The sequence below is a fragment of the Lycium barbarum genome, chromosome 9 (genome assembly GCF_019175385.1).
Source record: "Lycium barbarum isolate Lr01 chromosome 9, ASM1917538v2, whole genome shotgun sequence".
Lineage (NCBI taxonomy): Eukaryota > Viridiplantae > Streptophyta > Magnoliopsida > Solanales > Solanaceae > Lycium > Lycium barbarum.
Window position 1 is genome coordinate 45,605,763 of NC_083345.1, and position 19,165 is coordinate 45,624,927.

Sequence of the window (19,165 nt, forward strand, 5' to 3'; positions counted from 1 at the left end):
CTTCCTCCAGAAAGGGAAATCGACTTTGCTATCGATGTATTACCAGACACCGAGACTATTTCTATTCCCCCTTATCGAATGGCTCCGGCAGAACTGAAAGAGATAAAAGCACAACTAAAAGATTTACTTGAGAAGGGGTTTATAAGACCCAGTTCATCACCGTGGGGAGCGCCAGTCTTATTTGTAAAGAAGAAAGACGGATCTCTACGAATGTGTATCGACTACAGGCAGCTGAATAAGGTGACAATAAAGAATAAATATCCTCTTCCCAGAATCGATGATTTGTTTGATCAGTTACAGGGCGCTAAGTGGTTTTCTAAGATAGATCTGAGATCGGGTTATCATCAGGTGAGAATTAGAGAAGCAGATATTCCTAAGACTGCCTTCAGGACAAGATATGGTCACTACGAGTTCCGAGTGTTGTCGTTTGGATTGACAAATGCCCCGACGGTGTTCATGAATTTAATGAATAATGTGTTCAGGCCATTTTTGGATCTCTTCGTGATAGTATTTATCGACGATATTCTGGTATATTCTCGCACAGAGTCAGAACATGCAGACCACCTAAGAATTGTCCTTAGCGTTCTCTGAGCCCGAGAATTATATGCGAAGTTCTCAAAGTGCGAGTTTTGGCTAAATTCTGTGGCATTTCTAGGCCATGTTATTTCAGATGATGGCATCCGAGTCGACACTCAGAAAATAGAAGCTGTGAAGACTTGGCCAAGGCCTACGACGCCTACAGAAGTTCGTAGTTTTCTGGGTTTGGCAGGTTATTATCGAAGATTCGTAGAGGGATTTTCATCTATGTCAGCCCCATTAACGAAGCTAACCCAGAAGTCAGCGAAATTTCAGTGGAATGATGCTTGTGAGCGTAGTTTCCAAGAGCTAAAAGATAGATTAACCTCAGCTCCAGTGTTAACACTTCCAGAAGGGCCGGATGGTTATGTCGTGTATTGTGATGCTTCCGTTGTGGGACTAGGATGTGTGCTGATGCAGCATGGCAAGGTTATAGCATATGCTTCGAGACAGTTGCGGAAACATGAACAGAATTATCCGACTCATGATCTCGAATTGGCTGCGGTTATTCATGCCTTAAAGATATGGAGGCATTATCTGTACGGTGTGCACGTCGATATCTATACAGATCACAAGAGTCTTCAACATATTTTTAAGCAGAAGGAGTTGAACCTACGACAGAGGCGGTGGTTGGAATTGTTGAAGGATTATGACGTGAATATTTTATACCACCCCGGGAAAGCGAATGTGGTAGCAGACGCGCTTAGTCGTCGATCAATGGGCAGTTTAAGTGAAGTCCCTTCAGAAAAGAAAGAAATGGTTCGTTAGCTCTATCAACTAGCAAATATTGGGGTACGTGTAATTGATTCGGGTAAGGCAGGAATTAGTGTTAATGATCCTGCAGTCTCGCCCTTGAATGCGGAGATAAAAGAACGCCAGTACGAAGATCCACAGATGTGTCATCACCGGGATGTATCCCGTGGGAAAGAGAAGTCTCCATTTGCAGTTTCCATAGATGGGGTTCTTAGATACCGAGACAGACTGTGTATACCGGATGTGGCAAAATTACGCCAGCGAATTTTAGAGGAAGCGCACCATTCTCGGTATTCCATCCATCCACGTACGACCAAAATGTATCATGACCTTAAATTGCTATATTGGTGGGATGGCATGAAACGAGACATAGCAGATTTCGTAGCGCAATGTCCGAACTACCAACAGGTGAAAGCAGAACATTAGAAGCCAGGGGGCTTATTGCAAGCAATGGAAATTCCTACCTGGAAATGGGAGGAGATTAATATGGATTTCATTGTGGGATTACCCCGCTCCCAAGGCAGATACGATTCTATATGGGTGATCGTGGACAAGCTCACGAAAGCAGCTCATTTCCTCCCAGTTAGAACCACGTATTCGGCAGAAGACTATGCTAGGTTGTATCTAAAAGAAATTGTGTGATTTCATGGAATTCCTTTGACCATTATTACAGACAGAGGGGTACAGTTTACAGCCAAGTTTTGAAAATCTTTTCAAGAAGGGTTAGGTACTCAAGTCAAATTCAGCACAGCATTTCATCCATAAACTGACGGACAAGCCGAGCGCACCATTCAGACCTTGGAGGACATGCTCCGAGCGTGTGTGTTGGATTTTGGGGGTAGTTGGGATGAGAATTTACCCCTTTTCGAATTTGCTTATAACAATAGCTACCATTCCGATATTCAAATGGCCCCGTATGAAGCCTTATATGGAAGAAAATGCAGATCTCCAATTGGATGGTTTGAAACTGGAGAAGTACAATTGATAGGCCCCTACTTGATCCAACAAGCAGTTGAAAAGGTTAAAGTGATTCGAGACCGACTGTTAATAGCTCAAAGTCGCCAAAAGTCGTATGCAGACAACCGCCGACGGGATTTAGAATTCTAGGTAAATGACTGGGTATTTCTGAAGGTATCGCCAATGAAAGGGGTGATGAGATTTGGAAAAAAGGGGAAGTTGAGTCCAAGATACATCGGACCTTATAAAATTGTCCGTAAGGTGGGACAGGTAGCATATGAATTGGACCTACCTTCGGAGCTTGAATCAGTCCATCCGGTGTTCCATGTTTCGATGCTCCGCAAGTGTATCGGGGATCCTACAAGAATTGTCCCGGTTGACGATGTGCAAGTGACAGAGAAGCTGACATATGAAGAAGTACCTATTGCCATTTTAGATAGACAGGTGCGACGACTCCGAAATAAAGAAGTCGCTTCGGTCAAGGTTCGATGGCGAAACAACAACCGGGAAGAAATGACTTGGGAAGCAGAAGAAAAGATGAAAGCCAAATACCCGCATTTATTCCAACCCCCGGAACGGATTCAAGACGAAACGTCGAAGATGTAAGGTATGTACACTTTAGTATTATGCTTTTAGTCATGTGTGGCCATAGATGTGTTGATAGTGTGATATAGCCCTGTAAGGCCATGATATTGTGGGTTGCTGTGACAGGTTGGTAGAGTCAAATTACAAAGGAGACTCTGGCAAAAATTTTCTAGAATTCCCGAGTGTCGAACATTCGAGGACGAATGTTCCAAAAGGGGGGAAGAATGTTACACCTCAGAAATTTTTCTGTACTTGTGTGATGAGTAGAACAATGAAGGGCTTGAGTGTATGATGTTTTACTAAGTCGGGAATGGCTAATTATGAATTTTTGGGAATAAGAAGGTTGCGGAAAATTTTCGGCTCAGTGGTCGTAAAGGGCACTATACGGCCCGTAAAGTGATTTACGAACCGTATAGTGCAATCGTCCTCCAGCCTTCTAAAATCTCAAAGTTTCTGCCAAGTGATGAAATGGCTAAACACGACTTGGAGGACGACCCGTAAACTGGTTTACGGACCGTAAACCTCGGTCGTAAACTGCCATGTCCCTCAGCCAAACTTTCTGTTTCTGGGATGATTAAAAATGATCATGGAGGACAGACCGTAAACCACAATACGGTCCGTAAACTGTGGTTTACGACCACTGTTCATCCCGACAATTTTTCATTAAAGATCAGTTTTGTGATTATTAAAAGGAACTTAGGCTTCATTTCATTTCATTTCATTTTTCTTCCATACAACTCAAGAATGCTCTAGAACTCTCCAAATATTTCCTCCATAAGAATTCAAGAGAATCAAAGGGAACATCAAGATCAACACCACTAAATTCATGAAAACAAGTGTAAGAACACATCAAAGGATTATCTAAGTCAAGAAATCCTTAAAAGGGTGGAACTAGGGTTTTGGCTAAGTGAAGTATTTCAACTCAAGGCCTGTTCAATCATCATTTAAGGTATGTTTCATGACTATACCACGTGATTCAAGGTATTGGAAGGCTTAGATACTTAAAATGTAGAAGAACATAGGAATGGGCCATTATTGAGTGAATAGTGACACAAATGAATGATAGTGGAATCGAATCATGAATGTTGAAGTGTTGTGAGTACAAATACGATATAAATGATGTTTATAACGTGAAACAAGTAGTAAATGCACGAAAGCACTAAGGTGAGCTATAGGGAGAAATATGGGAAAATTGGAGGAAAATGGTGGATTTTGCTAATGGTGCATAAATGATGATTTTGACTGCGATATTGCGAATAGCATTGTGAATGTTGGGGGTAGATATAGAACATGGGAAAAGTAGTATAAACGAAGGAAGTACTGCCCAAATTTTCCTAGAACTAGCGATCCGTTCTTGTAGTTAATTAACTAATGTAATACGAATTCTCTCATGAAGGTGACGACGTGGTATCGAAGGAGAATAAGTGGACAACAACTTAGATAAACGGCAAGGTATGTGAGGCTAGTCCTTTCTTTCCAATGGCATGAATCTTATAGTCCGAATTACCATCTTTCCATGAGCTCCTACATTCCAAAAAGTTAAATGCCTATATGAGATAAGTTATACGATATGATGATGCTAGGATGATGATGATGATGATGTTAGTCCTTGCCTACACTCACCTTATGTACTAGTCCTTTCAAGGTGAGGCAGGATGTCCGTAATTGCTCCATAAAGTAATCGTGGGGTCACGACCTTACGTCACCCTGATAGAGTAAAGTTGTTCTCAAACCTTACGCATATGCTATGATAAGATAAGTATTTTACAATGAGTACATTATTATGATTATTTTATGATAAGCATGGCATGAGCATTGCATACCGGGCCTAGTTGGCCGGGCAGACACCGCTTCGGCGGGCGGCGATACGGATACACCACGACCTTAGGGCGTGGGCAGACACCACTAGTGGGCGGCATGCGATGGTACCCCGGACGCGGGAGGCCTGGACGCGGGCTTATATTATCTATTATCACACCATTCCAACACGGGCGGGCAGCTTGCATATGATGCATACATGTTACGATGATAAGTATGAGTAAGACAACATGCATTATTCCATTATGATTATCGGTCAGATCCATATGCTTTATATTGATGCTCTCATTATGTTATTGATGCCTTTCTTCATTGTTCATGCCTATCATACTCGGTACAATATTCGTACTGACGTCCTTTCTTTGGACGCTGTATTCATGCCCACAGGTAGATAGGGAGGCGAGCTTGATCCAGATACTTAGGAGCTGTCAGCTGTTAAGAGATCTCCATTGTTCGGAGGTGCTTATGATTTCTCTTTGGTATATATGTATATGTATTTTGGGCACGACGGAGTCTTGTTCCGTCTATGTATTCATTATGATAGTAGAGGCTCGTAGATACGTAGTGTGGGTCAGGTGGTCTCAAAAGATGCTATTATTATGTATATATTATTTTGATGGCCGAGAGACATATGTATATAAAGTACTTATGTTTTGATTCAAATTATGTTTCCTATACTTTCATGCGTAAAACTGGCAAAAGATCATCAAATGAGTAAAATAAGTAGTAGAGTGAGCGGTGCTCGGTATCTAGCTCCGGGTACCCGTCGCGGCCCCTAGTTGGGTCGTGACAGCATGCCCTCCTACATGATCGCGGTCAAAGTCCACGTGACCACGATGCACAAATGGAGTTGCACTAGCAGCAAAAAATCTAATGGGCTTAGTTTTTCATTTTGATGTCCGAAACTCACCCGAACTCCTCAGGATGCAACCAAATATACAAACCACCCCGAAAACACCATACAAACTTGTTGGAATACTCAAATCTCCGATCGAAAATCATCTAGACACATATTTGACCCGTGGTCAACTCTTATTTTCAAAACCTACTAGCTTCTCTTATGCGTCCGAATCACTTTTCATCCCCTCGGAATCCATCCAAACTATCCAACTAAGTCTTAGAACACCATAATGACCTATAGAAACTTTCAGATCTCGATTTCAAGCCCATTAACACTAAATTTTGACTTTGGTCAACACTTAAATTTTAATATTTAAGACCACAAAATTAAAAAGTATTTTGGTACATTCAACATATCTTTAATTTAAGACCACAAGATTCAAAAGTCTTTTTTATTTTCTTAAACTTTGTGCCAAGTCAAAATCGAACAAATATTTTGAAATGGAGGAAGTATAACATATCAAATAAAAAATTATATTATTGAAACAAGATTTTTACAAGATTTTTCATGATCAATTTGAGCTAGATATCAGCCCAAAATTTTATGGGCTATCATTTCATGACCCAATTTTGGCACCTCTAACTAACATTTTATTTTGCTGCGCGGATTGCCCTTCTTTTGGGGTGGTCTTTAAATTTTGCCCCTCATATTTGTGATCTTTAAATTTTTCCCCCCATATTGCTGGTCTTTAATTTTTGCCCTTCGCGTTGCAACCCTGAGCTTCGCGCAGAAATCATAAGGTTCTGGGTTCAAACCTCCCGCTCAAGCATAAATTAAAAAAAAAAATCGCAAGGCAAGGTTTGGGTCGCGTGTATGCTAGACCCGGCATACACTTGTTAAGGAATAACCAAAGTTATGCCGGACCCGGCATACTTATGCCAAGTCTGCCCATAAGGCATGAGTATGCCGGGTCCGGCATAACTTTGGTTATTCCTTAACAAGTGTATGCCGGGTTCGGCATACTTATGGGCAGACTTTTAGTTAAGCCTTCACTAAAAGTCTTTTGCTAGTTATGCCTTATGGGGCAGACTTTTAGTTAAGGCATAACTAAAAGTATGCCCCATAAGGCATAACTTTTTTTTAAGATATAGACTTTGCCTTATAAAGCAAACTTTTAGTTATGTCTTAAGGAAAAGTTCCGCCTTATGGGGCATACATTTAGTTATGTCTTATGGTGCAGACCTTTAGTTAAGGCATAACTAAGTCTAAAAGTATGCCTCTAAGACGGAACTTTTCCTTAAGACTATAGTTATTCCAGGTCCGACATAACTTTAGTTATTCCTTAAGGAAAAGTTCCAACTTATGGGGCATTGTTACGCCCTATTTTGAACGGGTCCAAGATAGTTTGCAACTTTCCGGTTCTTCTAACTGGTATAAAAGGGTTAGAGTCGCCACCTTATTGTTTAAGGAAAAACAGGAAACCTATATGTATTTATGTGTCTACTCCATTTTTAGTCCACGAAACCTATGAGATTCTAGATAAGGGTTTTATTTACCTCGAGGGGAAAGTATTAAACATCCCTCAGAGCCTGTCCGAAGACAGTCCTTAAACTTAGTTTAACTGAACACTAGAGGGGGGTTATTTATCCGTTTATCATTATTATTACATGTTTTCAAAATGTTATGACTTCATGAAAAGCTACACTAGGTGATAATATACTAAGTATATACAGTGTATAAAAATGTATTTATATCAAGTATCAAGTGTTTATAAAGTATGAATATTAAAAAAGAATATATAAAAGAGAATGTACCTCGTAAGTATAAAAGTGTATAAAGATTCGATGAAGTCTTCGGGTTCCTTCCGAGTGTCTTCTTCGGGATGTGTCTCTGGGTACCTGTATAAACACTTAGTAAAAGTGTTAGTAAGAGAATAAATAACTATCGAATGAATTAAAGAAATAATTAATAAACTTAACATAAAAATCCGTCTTTTGTACAGGAGAGGCATTGGAAATCGACGAAAATTTCTTCATCGGCCAAGAGTGTAATATTTGTAATAAGTTGTAAAATGAAAGAAAAATGTGTTAGTTAAAGAAGTTTGAAAAAGTCAAAAAATAAGGAACGTGACATAAAGCTTTTAAAAGGTGATTTGACATAGAGTCTTTGAAAAGTGATATGACATAAAGTCTTTAAAAAGTGATTTGACATAAAGCTTTTAAAAAAGCGATTTGATATAAAGTTTATTAAACTTGACAAAAGGGAGATAAAACTTGTTTTGACCCTAGAATTGGTGTAGTATACACGGTGTTAGAATGTATATGTATATGATATATGTAAAAAATATAAGAATAAAAAAAATGAAAATATATGTAAATGTAAAAATGATGTATAGACAATGTAGAGAAAATATAAAGAACAAAATGTGTAAAAAATAATAAAATAAAAATGAGCATGTAATGTGATGATATTGTCAAAAAGGTAAAAGAAAATGCTTGCAAGTGTACGATAAATATTTATAGGGGAGTAAAAAAAATGTATGCAAATTTAAAGAAAAAGTAGAGAAAATGTATGAAGAAAATGTAGAGACAATGTATGAATAAATATAAACAAAATGCATGAACAAATATAAAGACAAATGCATGAATAAATATAAAGACAATGCATGAATAAATGTAAAGATAAATGCATGAATAAATATAAAGACAATGTATGTAATGTATATAAAAATATAAAGGCTATGCATATAATGAATGTAAAGACAATGTATGAAAAAAGAAGAGAAAAAAAATAAAATAAAAGAGAGGAGGAAGATGCTAGTCTTCCTATGAAAAGAAAATATGGAGAGTATAGAGAGAAGAAAAATATATGTGAGGTAGTGTGAAGTGGTGGGTGGAGCCCGGCGGTGGATCGTCGGGGGTAGTTGGCGGCTCTTTTGTTGAATAAGAAGAAGGAAGAAGATGTTTAGGGGGTTTTCTTGGGAGGAAGAGGGCAAAAATCTGAAATTAGAGAATGTTGTGTGTGTGTAGAAGATGATGAAAATAAAATTGAACCCTTCAACTTATTTTATAAAACAAAATGACCTATCTTATGGTCCAAAGAATAATGGTCAAAGAATAAAAGAAGAGTTGGTTTTGGTTTGAACTTTATATGAGTTACTAATATCCATAGTATATAAAACTTATTGACATTCAAAATTCTAAGTTCAAGCTTAAATAATATGATAATAGACAAAAAAAAACTACGAACAAATTTAAGAAATATTTATAAATTACATTACAAATAAATATTTTTATGTATAAAATATTTTAAAAATTGAATACATGTAATGTCGGGTTGGTTTGGTTCGGTTTGACTTTTTTTAGCTAAAACCAAACCAAACTAATTATGGTCGGTTTTTTTTTTCAACACCAAACCAAGTCAAACCAAACCACTAGTCGAGTTTTTTTCTCGATTTGACTCGGTTTAGCGGTTTGGTGCGGTTTGTCGGTTTACTTTGTACACCTCTAAGGCGGAACTTTTCCTTAAGGCATAAACTTTGCCTTATAAGGCGGAACTTATAGTTATGCCAGGTCCGACATAACTTTAGTTATTCCTTAAGGAAAAGTTTCAACTTATGGGGTATACTTTTAGTTATGTCTTATGGGATACACTTTTAGTTAAGGCATAACTAAAAGTTTATCTTGAAAAGTAAAAAAAAAATATATATATGCCTCAAGGTAAAGTCTACCCCCATACTTTTGGTTAAACATAACTAAAATTCTATCGGTGGAGATATAGCGAAATTTAAACTCTATCTTGTCAATATTTATAAATTTTTAACTAAATGGGGGTTTGAATCTGAAACTCACGAATTTTAGCCGAAGTATGAGGGGCAAAATTTAAAGACGACCCAAAGGAAGGGCGATTCGCGTTGTTTTTAAAAGTGTGTTTTAATTTAAAGTGGGGAGTCTCCCCAAAAAAGAAGAGCAAAGCAAGGAATGTCTGGAGCAGCAACTAATTCCTCTTCAGACTCCCACCACAATCTCCTCAAGGAGGTATTTCTACTTTTTAACACCCGCTTATTTTTTGTGCTTACTTACTAGTTACTACCTATATATATCAACGTTTTCAATATACCAATTAAAATTTGTAATGATTTTTTTTTTTTTTTTTTTTTATAGGTGAGGAGTCACGAGGTTGCTATTGCAGAGCTCAATGACCTTCCTCCTTCTAGGGTATGTATCACTTCTTATTTTCTAGAATAATAAGTAGTTAGTCTTAGGATAAACTTTAAATTTCTATTAGGTTGTTTTGGTTTATTGATAGCTTTTCTAAATTTTAGTTATGCAGATTTTCTGCATATTATGTTTTCAAGTTGGCTATTTAAAACTCTGTCATACAACAACAACAACATGCCCAGTTTAATTTCACAAGTGGGGTCTGAGGAGGATAAGATGTTTGCGGTAGAGAGACGGTTTGAGATAGACCCTCGGCTCAAAGAAAGTAAATCCAAGCAGTAATGAAAGGAAAATAACGACAACAAAAGCTAAGCTACACAAAGCTAATAAAGCAACATAGTCGTAAGAAATGGAGCATACGTACAATACTACGCGAATACTAAAGGTATACTACTAAATAACGAGAAGATGAGTATAGGATTTAAAGCCCTCTTATACTTGAATAAAATTATTGGGAGACAATTTCAATCAATACTTTCAACCTTTTCTGCACCACCATCTTTTAAGAAAACCAACAAATCTGTTTTACTAGGACTACTTGAACACCAGTGGTTTACTTGGTAATCACCATTCCACCCAGCTCCCGCATAGACCAAAAATGGAAAAAACAATATGATGAGACTTACTATTATCCATTTTCACTGTTTGATTATGTGGCTTTATTAATTAGTTGGACGGTTGCCTCTTGAAGATTATATTTGCTTATTTTTTTTCATGAATGTTCTGTATTGGTTTTGTAGTTCAATAACTATATATGGCCTTACTCTTGGATATTATTAAAGAGTCTCTGTAGTGAATGCTTAATTTCTTAGTTAATATGATTAGTTATGAGCTAGAATTTATTGAGGGCTGAGAATTTTCTTTGTGAATTCCCAACCAAGAGGTGTCTTCAGGACAGTTCGGCTTAACAAAATAGGCTAAGGCTACAACTATGTCCAAGCTCGAAACACCTTTTAAGCAGATAAACATTTTAAGACTAAGAGCCTGTTTGGATGAGCTTATAACTTATGGCTTATAAGCATAATCCATAAGTTAGTTCGGCTTATTTTTGTTATTTTGGCTTTAAAACAAGTGCTTAAAAGCACATTTTTTATCTTTACTCAAACGCTCCAAAAGTGCTTAAAAGCTATTTTGGCTTAAAAGCACCTAAAATAAGCCAATCCAAACAGGCTCTAAAATCCATTTCTGGTATGGAATAGGTGAGATGGCCTCTAAGACGTAGTAGAAACCATAAAGGGGAAAGATGTTGACTCCCGTTAGGAAAACAGTACAATCAAAGGCAAAGGAAAGAATGAGCTCAGAGAAATCCGTGGTTAATTCGAGGTTAGGGAGGGAGGCGATGTCAACAGGGAAGTGGAAAATGTCTGTCATAGATTAGGAGACTCAGATGTAGAGCAATCCGCTGATGAATTACTTGATTACTAGGCTAATAAGATGGCAGATACTTTTATAAGGTGACACAGGAAATCAGTTGGGCGAAAAAAGCATGAGTCACTGGGCTAAAAGAAGGAGTTAATAATACAAGATTCTTTTATAAGATGGAAAATGTTCTCTCCATCCCGAATAAAGGATTCAGAACAATATGGATTTTGAATTTCGATAAAGTAGTAAATCCTAAGTTAACATATATATATAAACATTGTCTCCATGTAAAGTTGTCTCCGTGAGACCTATAGGTCATGGATTCGAGCTGTAGAAGCAGCCACTAATGCTTGCATTAGGTTAGGTCTGCATCACCCCCCTTCGGGTGCAGCCTTTCCCTGGACCTTGCTAACGTGGATGCTTTGTGCACCGGGCTGCCCATGACCCATGGCCTATTGAACCTGAATTTCACCGATGCTCTAAGAGGAGAAGGATATAAGAGAAGGGATAGTCGAGTACTACGTCAGAGGCTGTAAACAAGCATGTGTGCGTAAATTGATGCCAATTGTAGATGGATTTCTTGAATCAATTTGGATTAGGGAGACAGTTCAAAGACCTTTTAGATTAGTCGAAGTGGTGGATGCAATAAAGAGTTTTGTTGGGAGATAAGGCGCCAGGATCAGATGTTTTTACGATGGTAGTTCTCCACCATTGTTGGGAAGTACAGAGAAGACTTCTAGTCATTTATAGTATGCAAAAGAAGACTGGAGCACGGGACATAAGGGACCTATGGCCTTTTTTTTTTTAAATAGGAAGCATTATGTACCATGGTTATAGTCAACGTACTATCCATGAGATTAAAGTCTGCTGGCTAGTTAATGTCATTCCACATTTCAAAATGTTTGATTAAAGTCAATTATTGGATAGTTAATGTCCACATTTTAGAATGTTTGATTAAAAGTCAGTTGTTGGCTAGTTGATGTTCATATGTCAGAATGTTTTGTAGAGAAAATGAGAACTCCTCGTTGATTTCTGATCTATGTTGCTCAGACTCTTCAAATGGCCGATGGGTGCATGTCAGATTCTCCACAATTGATGATTGTTGGAGGATCCGACACGGGTGCGGCAGTATTTTGGAGAGATAGCTCATGAGTGAGATACGCAGCGGAGGAGTGGTGAACTGGACTTGGTATGTAGGCCCGCGGTTTATAAGGGCTTATCATATGCGGATTGAAACTTCTTCATGTACTTGTCAATTGAGATTTGGGGGATGATGGAGTAATTGTATTAGATGCCGTATTACCATAGTGTCGTTCTCAGTAATTGGTGGAACCTGTAGTGGCTTATTTGGTAGTACTGGAAGTATAAGGTAGGACTCCGTTCTTCTTGTTGTCATTCACTTTGGTGTGGAATCTTAGGTAGATTAATGGAAGAAACTGGAGCTTGTGCATTTACAAGGGTTATAGAGAGTGAGATTAGCTCAAGTTCTTGAAATTGCATATCTATGAGTGTTTACCATCTCAAATATTTAGATTGCAGTTATAGATGAGAAAATCTTCAGAAATTAGTGCCAGAAGAGATGTGTGAATTTATGCAAAAGATCTGTAGCTACTCAAGAATGGGAGATGGTGAGGATAGAACAGCGTCGAGGGGACCAGTTATTGATACTCTTTCTGTGGTGTGCAATCCAACCACATCAAGAAAGGAAAATGAATAGTTATGAGTTAGTGTTGCATATCCAAAGAGGATGAAAAGTTTAAATGACTTGTTATTATGCTGTAGATTGGAAGTACTGTTTTTTCTACTTGACATTCATAGGGTACTCCGCAGCTGTAGCAAGTTTGAGGGTAAGTAGTAGTAGGAGAGATAAAAGCAGCATTGGAAGTGCCTGCCATGCCTTTCTGGATCTTTAGAATGAGATTAACAGGAAGGATGTTTACAGGTAGTGAAAAGAGCTTAAGAGTTGAGAGTCAATGAGAGATATAAAAAGTTTGCTTTTGTCTAATTTATATTGTTGGTGCAAAGGAAGAAATGGCTTCTGATGCAAATTCAGATTTCACTTATTGTTAATTGTAATAACTTTTAAGTTGCTATGCACCTGTAATGTCAAGGTCTTTTCAAATGCCTATGCAATCTTGAATTTGTGATTTACAATTCAATGTTTAGCTATATTTGGGAGTGTGTTGAAGTGGCTGAAGCATTGGGAGAAAAAGGGAAAGGTATTTAGTGAGGAAATAGAAGAAATCAAAGAAAAGTCTAGCCTGATAAAGTTTTCAAAAAATCTCAAAAGCAGTATATATAAAGTTTTCAAAAAATCTCAAAAGCAGTATAGATATAAAGTTTTCAAAAAATCTCAAAAGCAGCATCTACCTGTCTTCATCAAGTGAAATTGATTTCGGAACTCTTTAATGTAGATGTAGAGATACCAAGAAATTTTCTCTCTTCTTTCTCTCTCGGTGCACGTTTAGAGTGCATCTATCGTGCGCCTTGGCCAGCTATGGCTAGGGGACTGGCGAAGAAGGGACAGAATCTGGCTATGGATGGGATTCAGCAACAGATCGGCGCCGGTGAGCTCAGCAAGGCTGGAGTGACAGTGGATTTGGGAAAGGAAAATTGGCCTCCATTAGGTGCGATGACAGACACTGTATGCACCCCCCCATCTGTGACTCCATCTGGGTTTGGGGGACCGTCAAGTGCTCATTCTCCCAATTTGATAGGGGCGGCTCTTAGTGGAACTGTGACGACACCAAGCACTGAATCAGTGGTGGTGGCAGTCGCTAGTGCTGCAGTGGAAGAGAAGTCTCAGGGTGTTGGGAATGGACAACCGAAGGTGGGGGAACAGCAGCAGAGACAATCTGTTGCTAATAGGAATTGGGCGAGTTTGTTCACGAATAAGCTTGCTGCCAAATGAATGGCCCTAAACTATATTGCTCCTGCAATTCAAGGCGGTGAAGTTGTGGTGGAACTGAACAAGGAGGAGATTGAAAAGGAGAATTACAAATGGAAACGGGCGTTGATTTTGTATGTCGTGGGGAATTCATCTACGATTGGAGCCATGGAACGATTCATTTGCTGCGAATTGGAACTTTGCATCAAAGCCGAAGGTGTTTTACCATAATGATGGATACTTTGTGGTTCGATTCAATGCTATGGCGGATTGGGATGCTGTCCTATACTCAGGGTCGTATACTATCAATAATAAACCTATTATTGTTAAGGTATGGGCATCTGATTTCGGTTTAAAGAATGAAGTACTTAGAACCATTCCAATCTGGGTCAAGTTGCCTAATTTGCCGGTAAGCTATTGGGGAATGGAGTCCTTAAGTTGAATTGGGAGTGGTTTGGGGGTTCCGCTGTTTGCAGATGCATGTACTTCCAATTTTGACAGGATTTCATATGCACGATTATTAGTGGAAATGGATGTCACAAAGATCCTAGTGGGAGACTGTTTCAACATGAAGTACTATATGACTGGGTGTCGGAGTATTGTCATACATGTCTGAAGGTTGGGCATATTTTTCCAGCAAAGCAGCCTAAACAGACTGCTCCACCACCTAAAGGGAGGCAGTTCAGTCAACAAGAGTGGAAGCATAGGCTTGGGAAGGAGAAGGTTATTGAAAATCAACCGAAGGATGCACCACCTGTTGTAATGAAGCAGCACAATGAACAAGCTGGTACTAGTAAGGTAGCACAGCAGGTGAATACTGCAGCTGGTGGCACACAACAACCAGAGGTGACTGTTACTAATGGATTTGATCCTTTAGTGGAGAAACAAAAGCAGGGTGGTGCTGGTAATGCTATGAATGTGGAGATAGGCAAGGTGAGTTGTGTTGTGGACAATAAAGGGGTTCCTAATCCTCCCAACCCAACATGATGCTCACTACTTGGAATGTTAGAGGCCTAAATAAGGTCTATAAGCATAATGAATTGAAGAATTTTATTAGATGTAATAAAGTTGCTCTTATTGCAGTACTTGAGCATAGAGTCAAGCAGCACAATGCTGTGAGAATAATTAGAAAGATCACTCAACACTGGTGTTGGTGCCACAATTATGATAGTAGTAATAAGGAGAGGATCTGGATTCTCTGGGATCTAGGCCTTGTTGAAATTTGTAAAACAGCCCAACTTATACATGGTATAGTTCAAATAAATACTATGAGGATGGAGTTTAACTTCACAGCTATCTATGGTTTGCAGACTATTGATGACAGGAAGGGTTTATGGGATGATTTGAGGAGTATTGCTAATCAACAGCAGGGTCCTTGGTTGGCCATGGGAGATTATAATGCTATCCTGTCTGAGGAGGATATAGAACTTGGGAGCCCTGTGCAGGAGGTGGAAATTAGAGACTCTGGGGATTTCATGTTTCACACTGGTATGACTGAGATGAGGACAGTGGGAAGAAGCTTTACTTGGACCAATGGCCACAACTTTAGCAGAATTGATAGAGCACTAATTAATGCAGAATGGGCCACGAGATATAATCATTTAGAAGTCAGTGCCATGGATCATGGATTCTCTGTCCATTCTCCACTAGCTATCAAGCTGGAGGAGCAGAGGGATGGGGAACCAAGACCATTCAGCTTCCTTAATTGCCTTGCTGATCACAATGATTTTCTGATGCTTGTGAGAAGGGCTTGGGAGAAACAGGTAAGGGGGTGTGCAATGAAGAGGGTGTGGTACAAGCTGAAGGTTGTTAAAGGAGAAATGAAGAAACTAAACAGAAATGAATTTGGTGGGGTGACAGAGAAGATGCAGAACTTGAGACAGCAAATATCTGAGCTCCAGTCACATATGAGGAGTGTGACTACTCCATCCACTTTGTTTGAACAAGATAAGGAACTAAGAGGGCAGCTTGAGAAATGAAATATGGTGGAGAAAATATTGCAAGACAGAAGTCAAGAATACAATGGCTCAAACTAGGGGACTCAAATACCACATACTTTCATGCATCCACCAAGAACAGACGGGCACACAACAAATTATCTGGGCTGCTTAACTCTGAGGGGGAAGTGTTATATACTAAGGCTGATATTGAAGGTGAAGTTTTGGGGTTCTATAAGAAACTACTAGGATCTGCTGCTAGTAGCCTGCCTGCAGTACATCCTGGTATTATGAGCAATGGGAAGGTCTTGAACAGAGAGCAGCAGCTGAGCTTGATTGGCTCTGTGTCATAGATGAAATTCATGATGCTGTCCTTGATATTGGGGACCTTAAAGCCCCCGGATTTGATGGTTTTAATGCATACTTCTTCAAGAAGGCTTGGGATGTGCTGTTCTGGAATTTTTTGAGTCTGGTAAGATGAATGGTCCTATTAATTGCACAACCATCACTCTTATTCCAAAGGTGGCCAAGCCTGTTAGAATCACTGAATATAGACCTATATCATGCTGCACCACTTTGTATAAGATAATCTCCAAAATACTGACCCATAGAATGCAAGCTGTCATGGGTATTATTGTGGATAATAATCAATCTGCATTTGTACCTGGGAGGGTAATTTCAGACAACATCATTATGAGTGCATCATCCCAGATGCAAAAAGTTGCAGTTAGTCCAGCTTAGCTTTGTTGATGATTTGCTTTTGTTTAGCAGAGGTGATATTGAGTCCATTAAGGCCCTGCTTGACTACTTCCAGTTGTTCTCAAAGGCATCAGGTTTGGTTGCAAATGTGGAGAAAAGCTCCATTTACTTTGGAGGTGTTCACAATACTGAGCAACAAATGATTATTCAGGAACTTGGATTTGGTAAAGGAGAACTGCCTTTTAAGTATTTGGGAGTGCCATTGAGCACAAAAAGGACTACTGTAATCCAATACAAACCTTTGGTGGATAAAATCTTAAGAGAGAATTCAGTCATGGACTGCTCTGCTAGATTCCTCTCTTATGCTGGTAGGATTCAATTGATCAAGTTTGTGCTGTTTTCTGTACAAATTTTCTGGTCTCAGGTCTTTAGACTGCCCAGTAAGATTGTTAAAGTGCTTGAATCAATATGCAGGAGGTTCTTGTGGACTGGGAGGGCTGAGACATCTAAAAAGGCTCTGATAGCTTGGAAAACTCTGTAATTACCAAAATCTACAGGTGGTTTAAACTTACTTGATATGCAAATATGGAATAAGGCTGTTGTGAGCAAGATGCTATGGAACTTATGCATGAAAAAGGATAAGAAGTGGATACAGTGGGTGCATTCTTACTACGTAAAGGGTGGAAGTGTATGGGAGGCCCAAGCCAAGCAGGCCTCTTGGATCATCAGGAAAATCCTGAAGGCTAGTCTGACTTTTGAAGCAGCTGGTTATGAGGAGCAAGAAATGATGCAGATGCAGCAATACTCCATCAAAACCATTCTCTGTAGCTAATGAACTAATCATTCTCTGTGCTTAAACCCAACTCATTTCCATCTACTTGGATAATTTGAGCTTTTTGAGGTAGTACTTAGATAATTTGAATTGATGGCCTAGAACATGTGTAGGGTGCTTAGAAGTTTTGTTCAATCACTTTCCAGTTCCCTCTACACTCCCTTATGGGATTCCCCAAAATGAGAAAGGAAGCAAGGGTGCGGGTGGAAACAGTAGGATTTTTGTCAAACCTTTATCCTATGAAATGGAGGTCCTTGATTAAGTTTGAGTTCTTCAATACCTTGATTCTTCCTATTATCTCAAGTTGAACTGAGGACTTCCATAATCTATTGTTGTTTTATTATCCTCTTAAATTTGAAGCATTTTGTGCATGTATTATAGATAAGGTATAAATGTGGATATATGCTTATATCTTTGTACAATATCGTACTAGTTTTAATTAATTTACGACGATGTACTTTGTTACTTCATCACCAGGCTGTCTACCAGAGAAATGGCAACCTATTCTTCCGTACAACTGTGCAGAAAGCAACAGCATCAGAACAAAGTAAAAATATTATTCTCTCACTGTGCTTGGATTTAAGCTGTTTTTGCACTAATCACTTTTCAGTATTTTATGTTCATCTTCTTTTATCTGGTTTATTTTGGACAGAACAAGTGGACTTGGTCAAATCTACGCTACAAAAATTAAGCTCCTCATGAGTCATCAAAGTCCATTCAGTTTGAGAGGTGGGGAAGAGGCAAAATCGGCTCTTTGCTTGTGGAGAGTGTGAATCTGCTGTTTAAGTTATGCAATTTAGGAGCTTGTATACCTGTTGAAGTTGGAATTACCATAGTGTTTTTTACCTCAAAATTTTGTGGAAGATGTTTTGAAATGAAGATATATAATGGAAGGTGTTACACCATGGACAAATTTTCAATTTAATAGGATAATCGGAGGTGGTCTAAAACGTGCTGATATTGCAGTGGTAGGGTCAACTATTTGAACTGAAGAGTCATTATTAACTTCATTTTAATCTGGAGCAAACTTAATGTTATTGCCATATTTATTTTTAGATATAGTGGTTTAAATTATGTAATCAACTATTACATCTAGAGAGATTTGTTTGGTTGGTAATTTCTCCAAGTGAGATCAACTTTTACCTGTGTTACATAAAAATAAGTACTTTTCGAGTTGATCAGTTTGGTTTATTCGAAGTTGGGTTCCATCTTATTATCCATGTTGGAAAAATATATTAGAGATTAGGGGTGTACAAAGAAAATCGACAAATCGCACTAAACTAATAATCCGAACCAAACCGAGAAAAAAACCCGATTAGTGGTTTGGTTTAGTTTTAAAAAGAAAAACCCGACTACACTTGGTTTGGTTTGGTTTTAATTGAAAAAAAGTTAAATCGAATCAAATTAACCCAACATTACATGTATAAAATTTCAAAAATATTTATTTATAATGTAATTTATAAATATTTCTTAAACTTTTTCATCTTTTAACATATTATTTCATGGAATTAGAATTTGAATGGTCCAATAGGTTTTATAGCCCATAGATATTAGTAACTCAAATAAAACCTAACAAAAATCAAAGCAATAATGATGTTAACAAAAGAAATTCAATTCTAACACTAGAAATGACGATAATGTTGGATATTTATTCTTTAGTTTTATATTATTTATAAAATGAAAATAAATAACTTAATT

At 38.3% G+C, this 19,165-nt stretch overlaps 1 protein-coding gene across 1 annotated transcript; it reads left to right on the plus strand.

Moving 5' to 3' along the window:
* Window positions 1-9,420: 9,420 nt before the first annotated feature.
* LOC132611535 (uncharacterized) lies at window positions 9,421-18,510 on the plus strand. The gene is made up of 4 exons (XM_060325958.1): window positions 9,421-9,567; window positions 9,694-9,747; window positions 17,945-18,014; window positions 18,120-18,510. Exons 1-4 carry the CDS (start codon window positions 9,511-9,513, stop codon window positions 18,167-18,169), a joined length of 231 nt encoding a protein of 76 aa, XP_060181941.1. The 5' UTR covers window positions 9,421-9,510; the 3' UTR covers window positions 18,170-18,510.
* The last annotated feature ends 655 nt before the right edge of the window (window positions 18,511-19,165 follow it).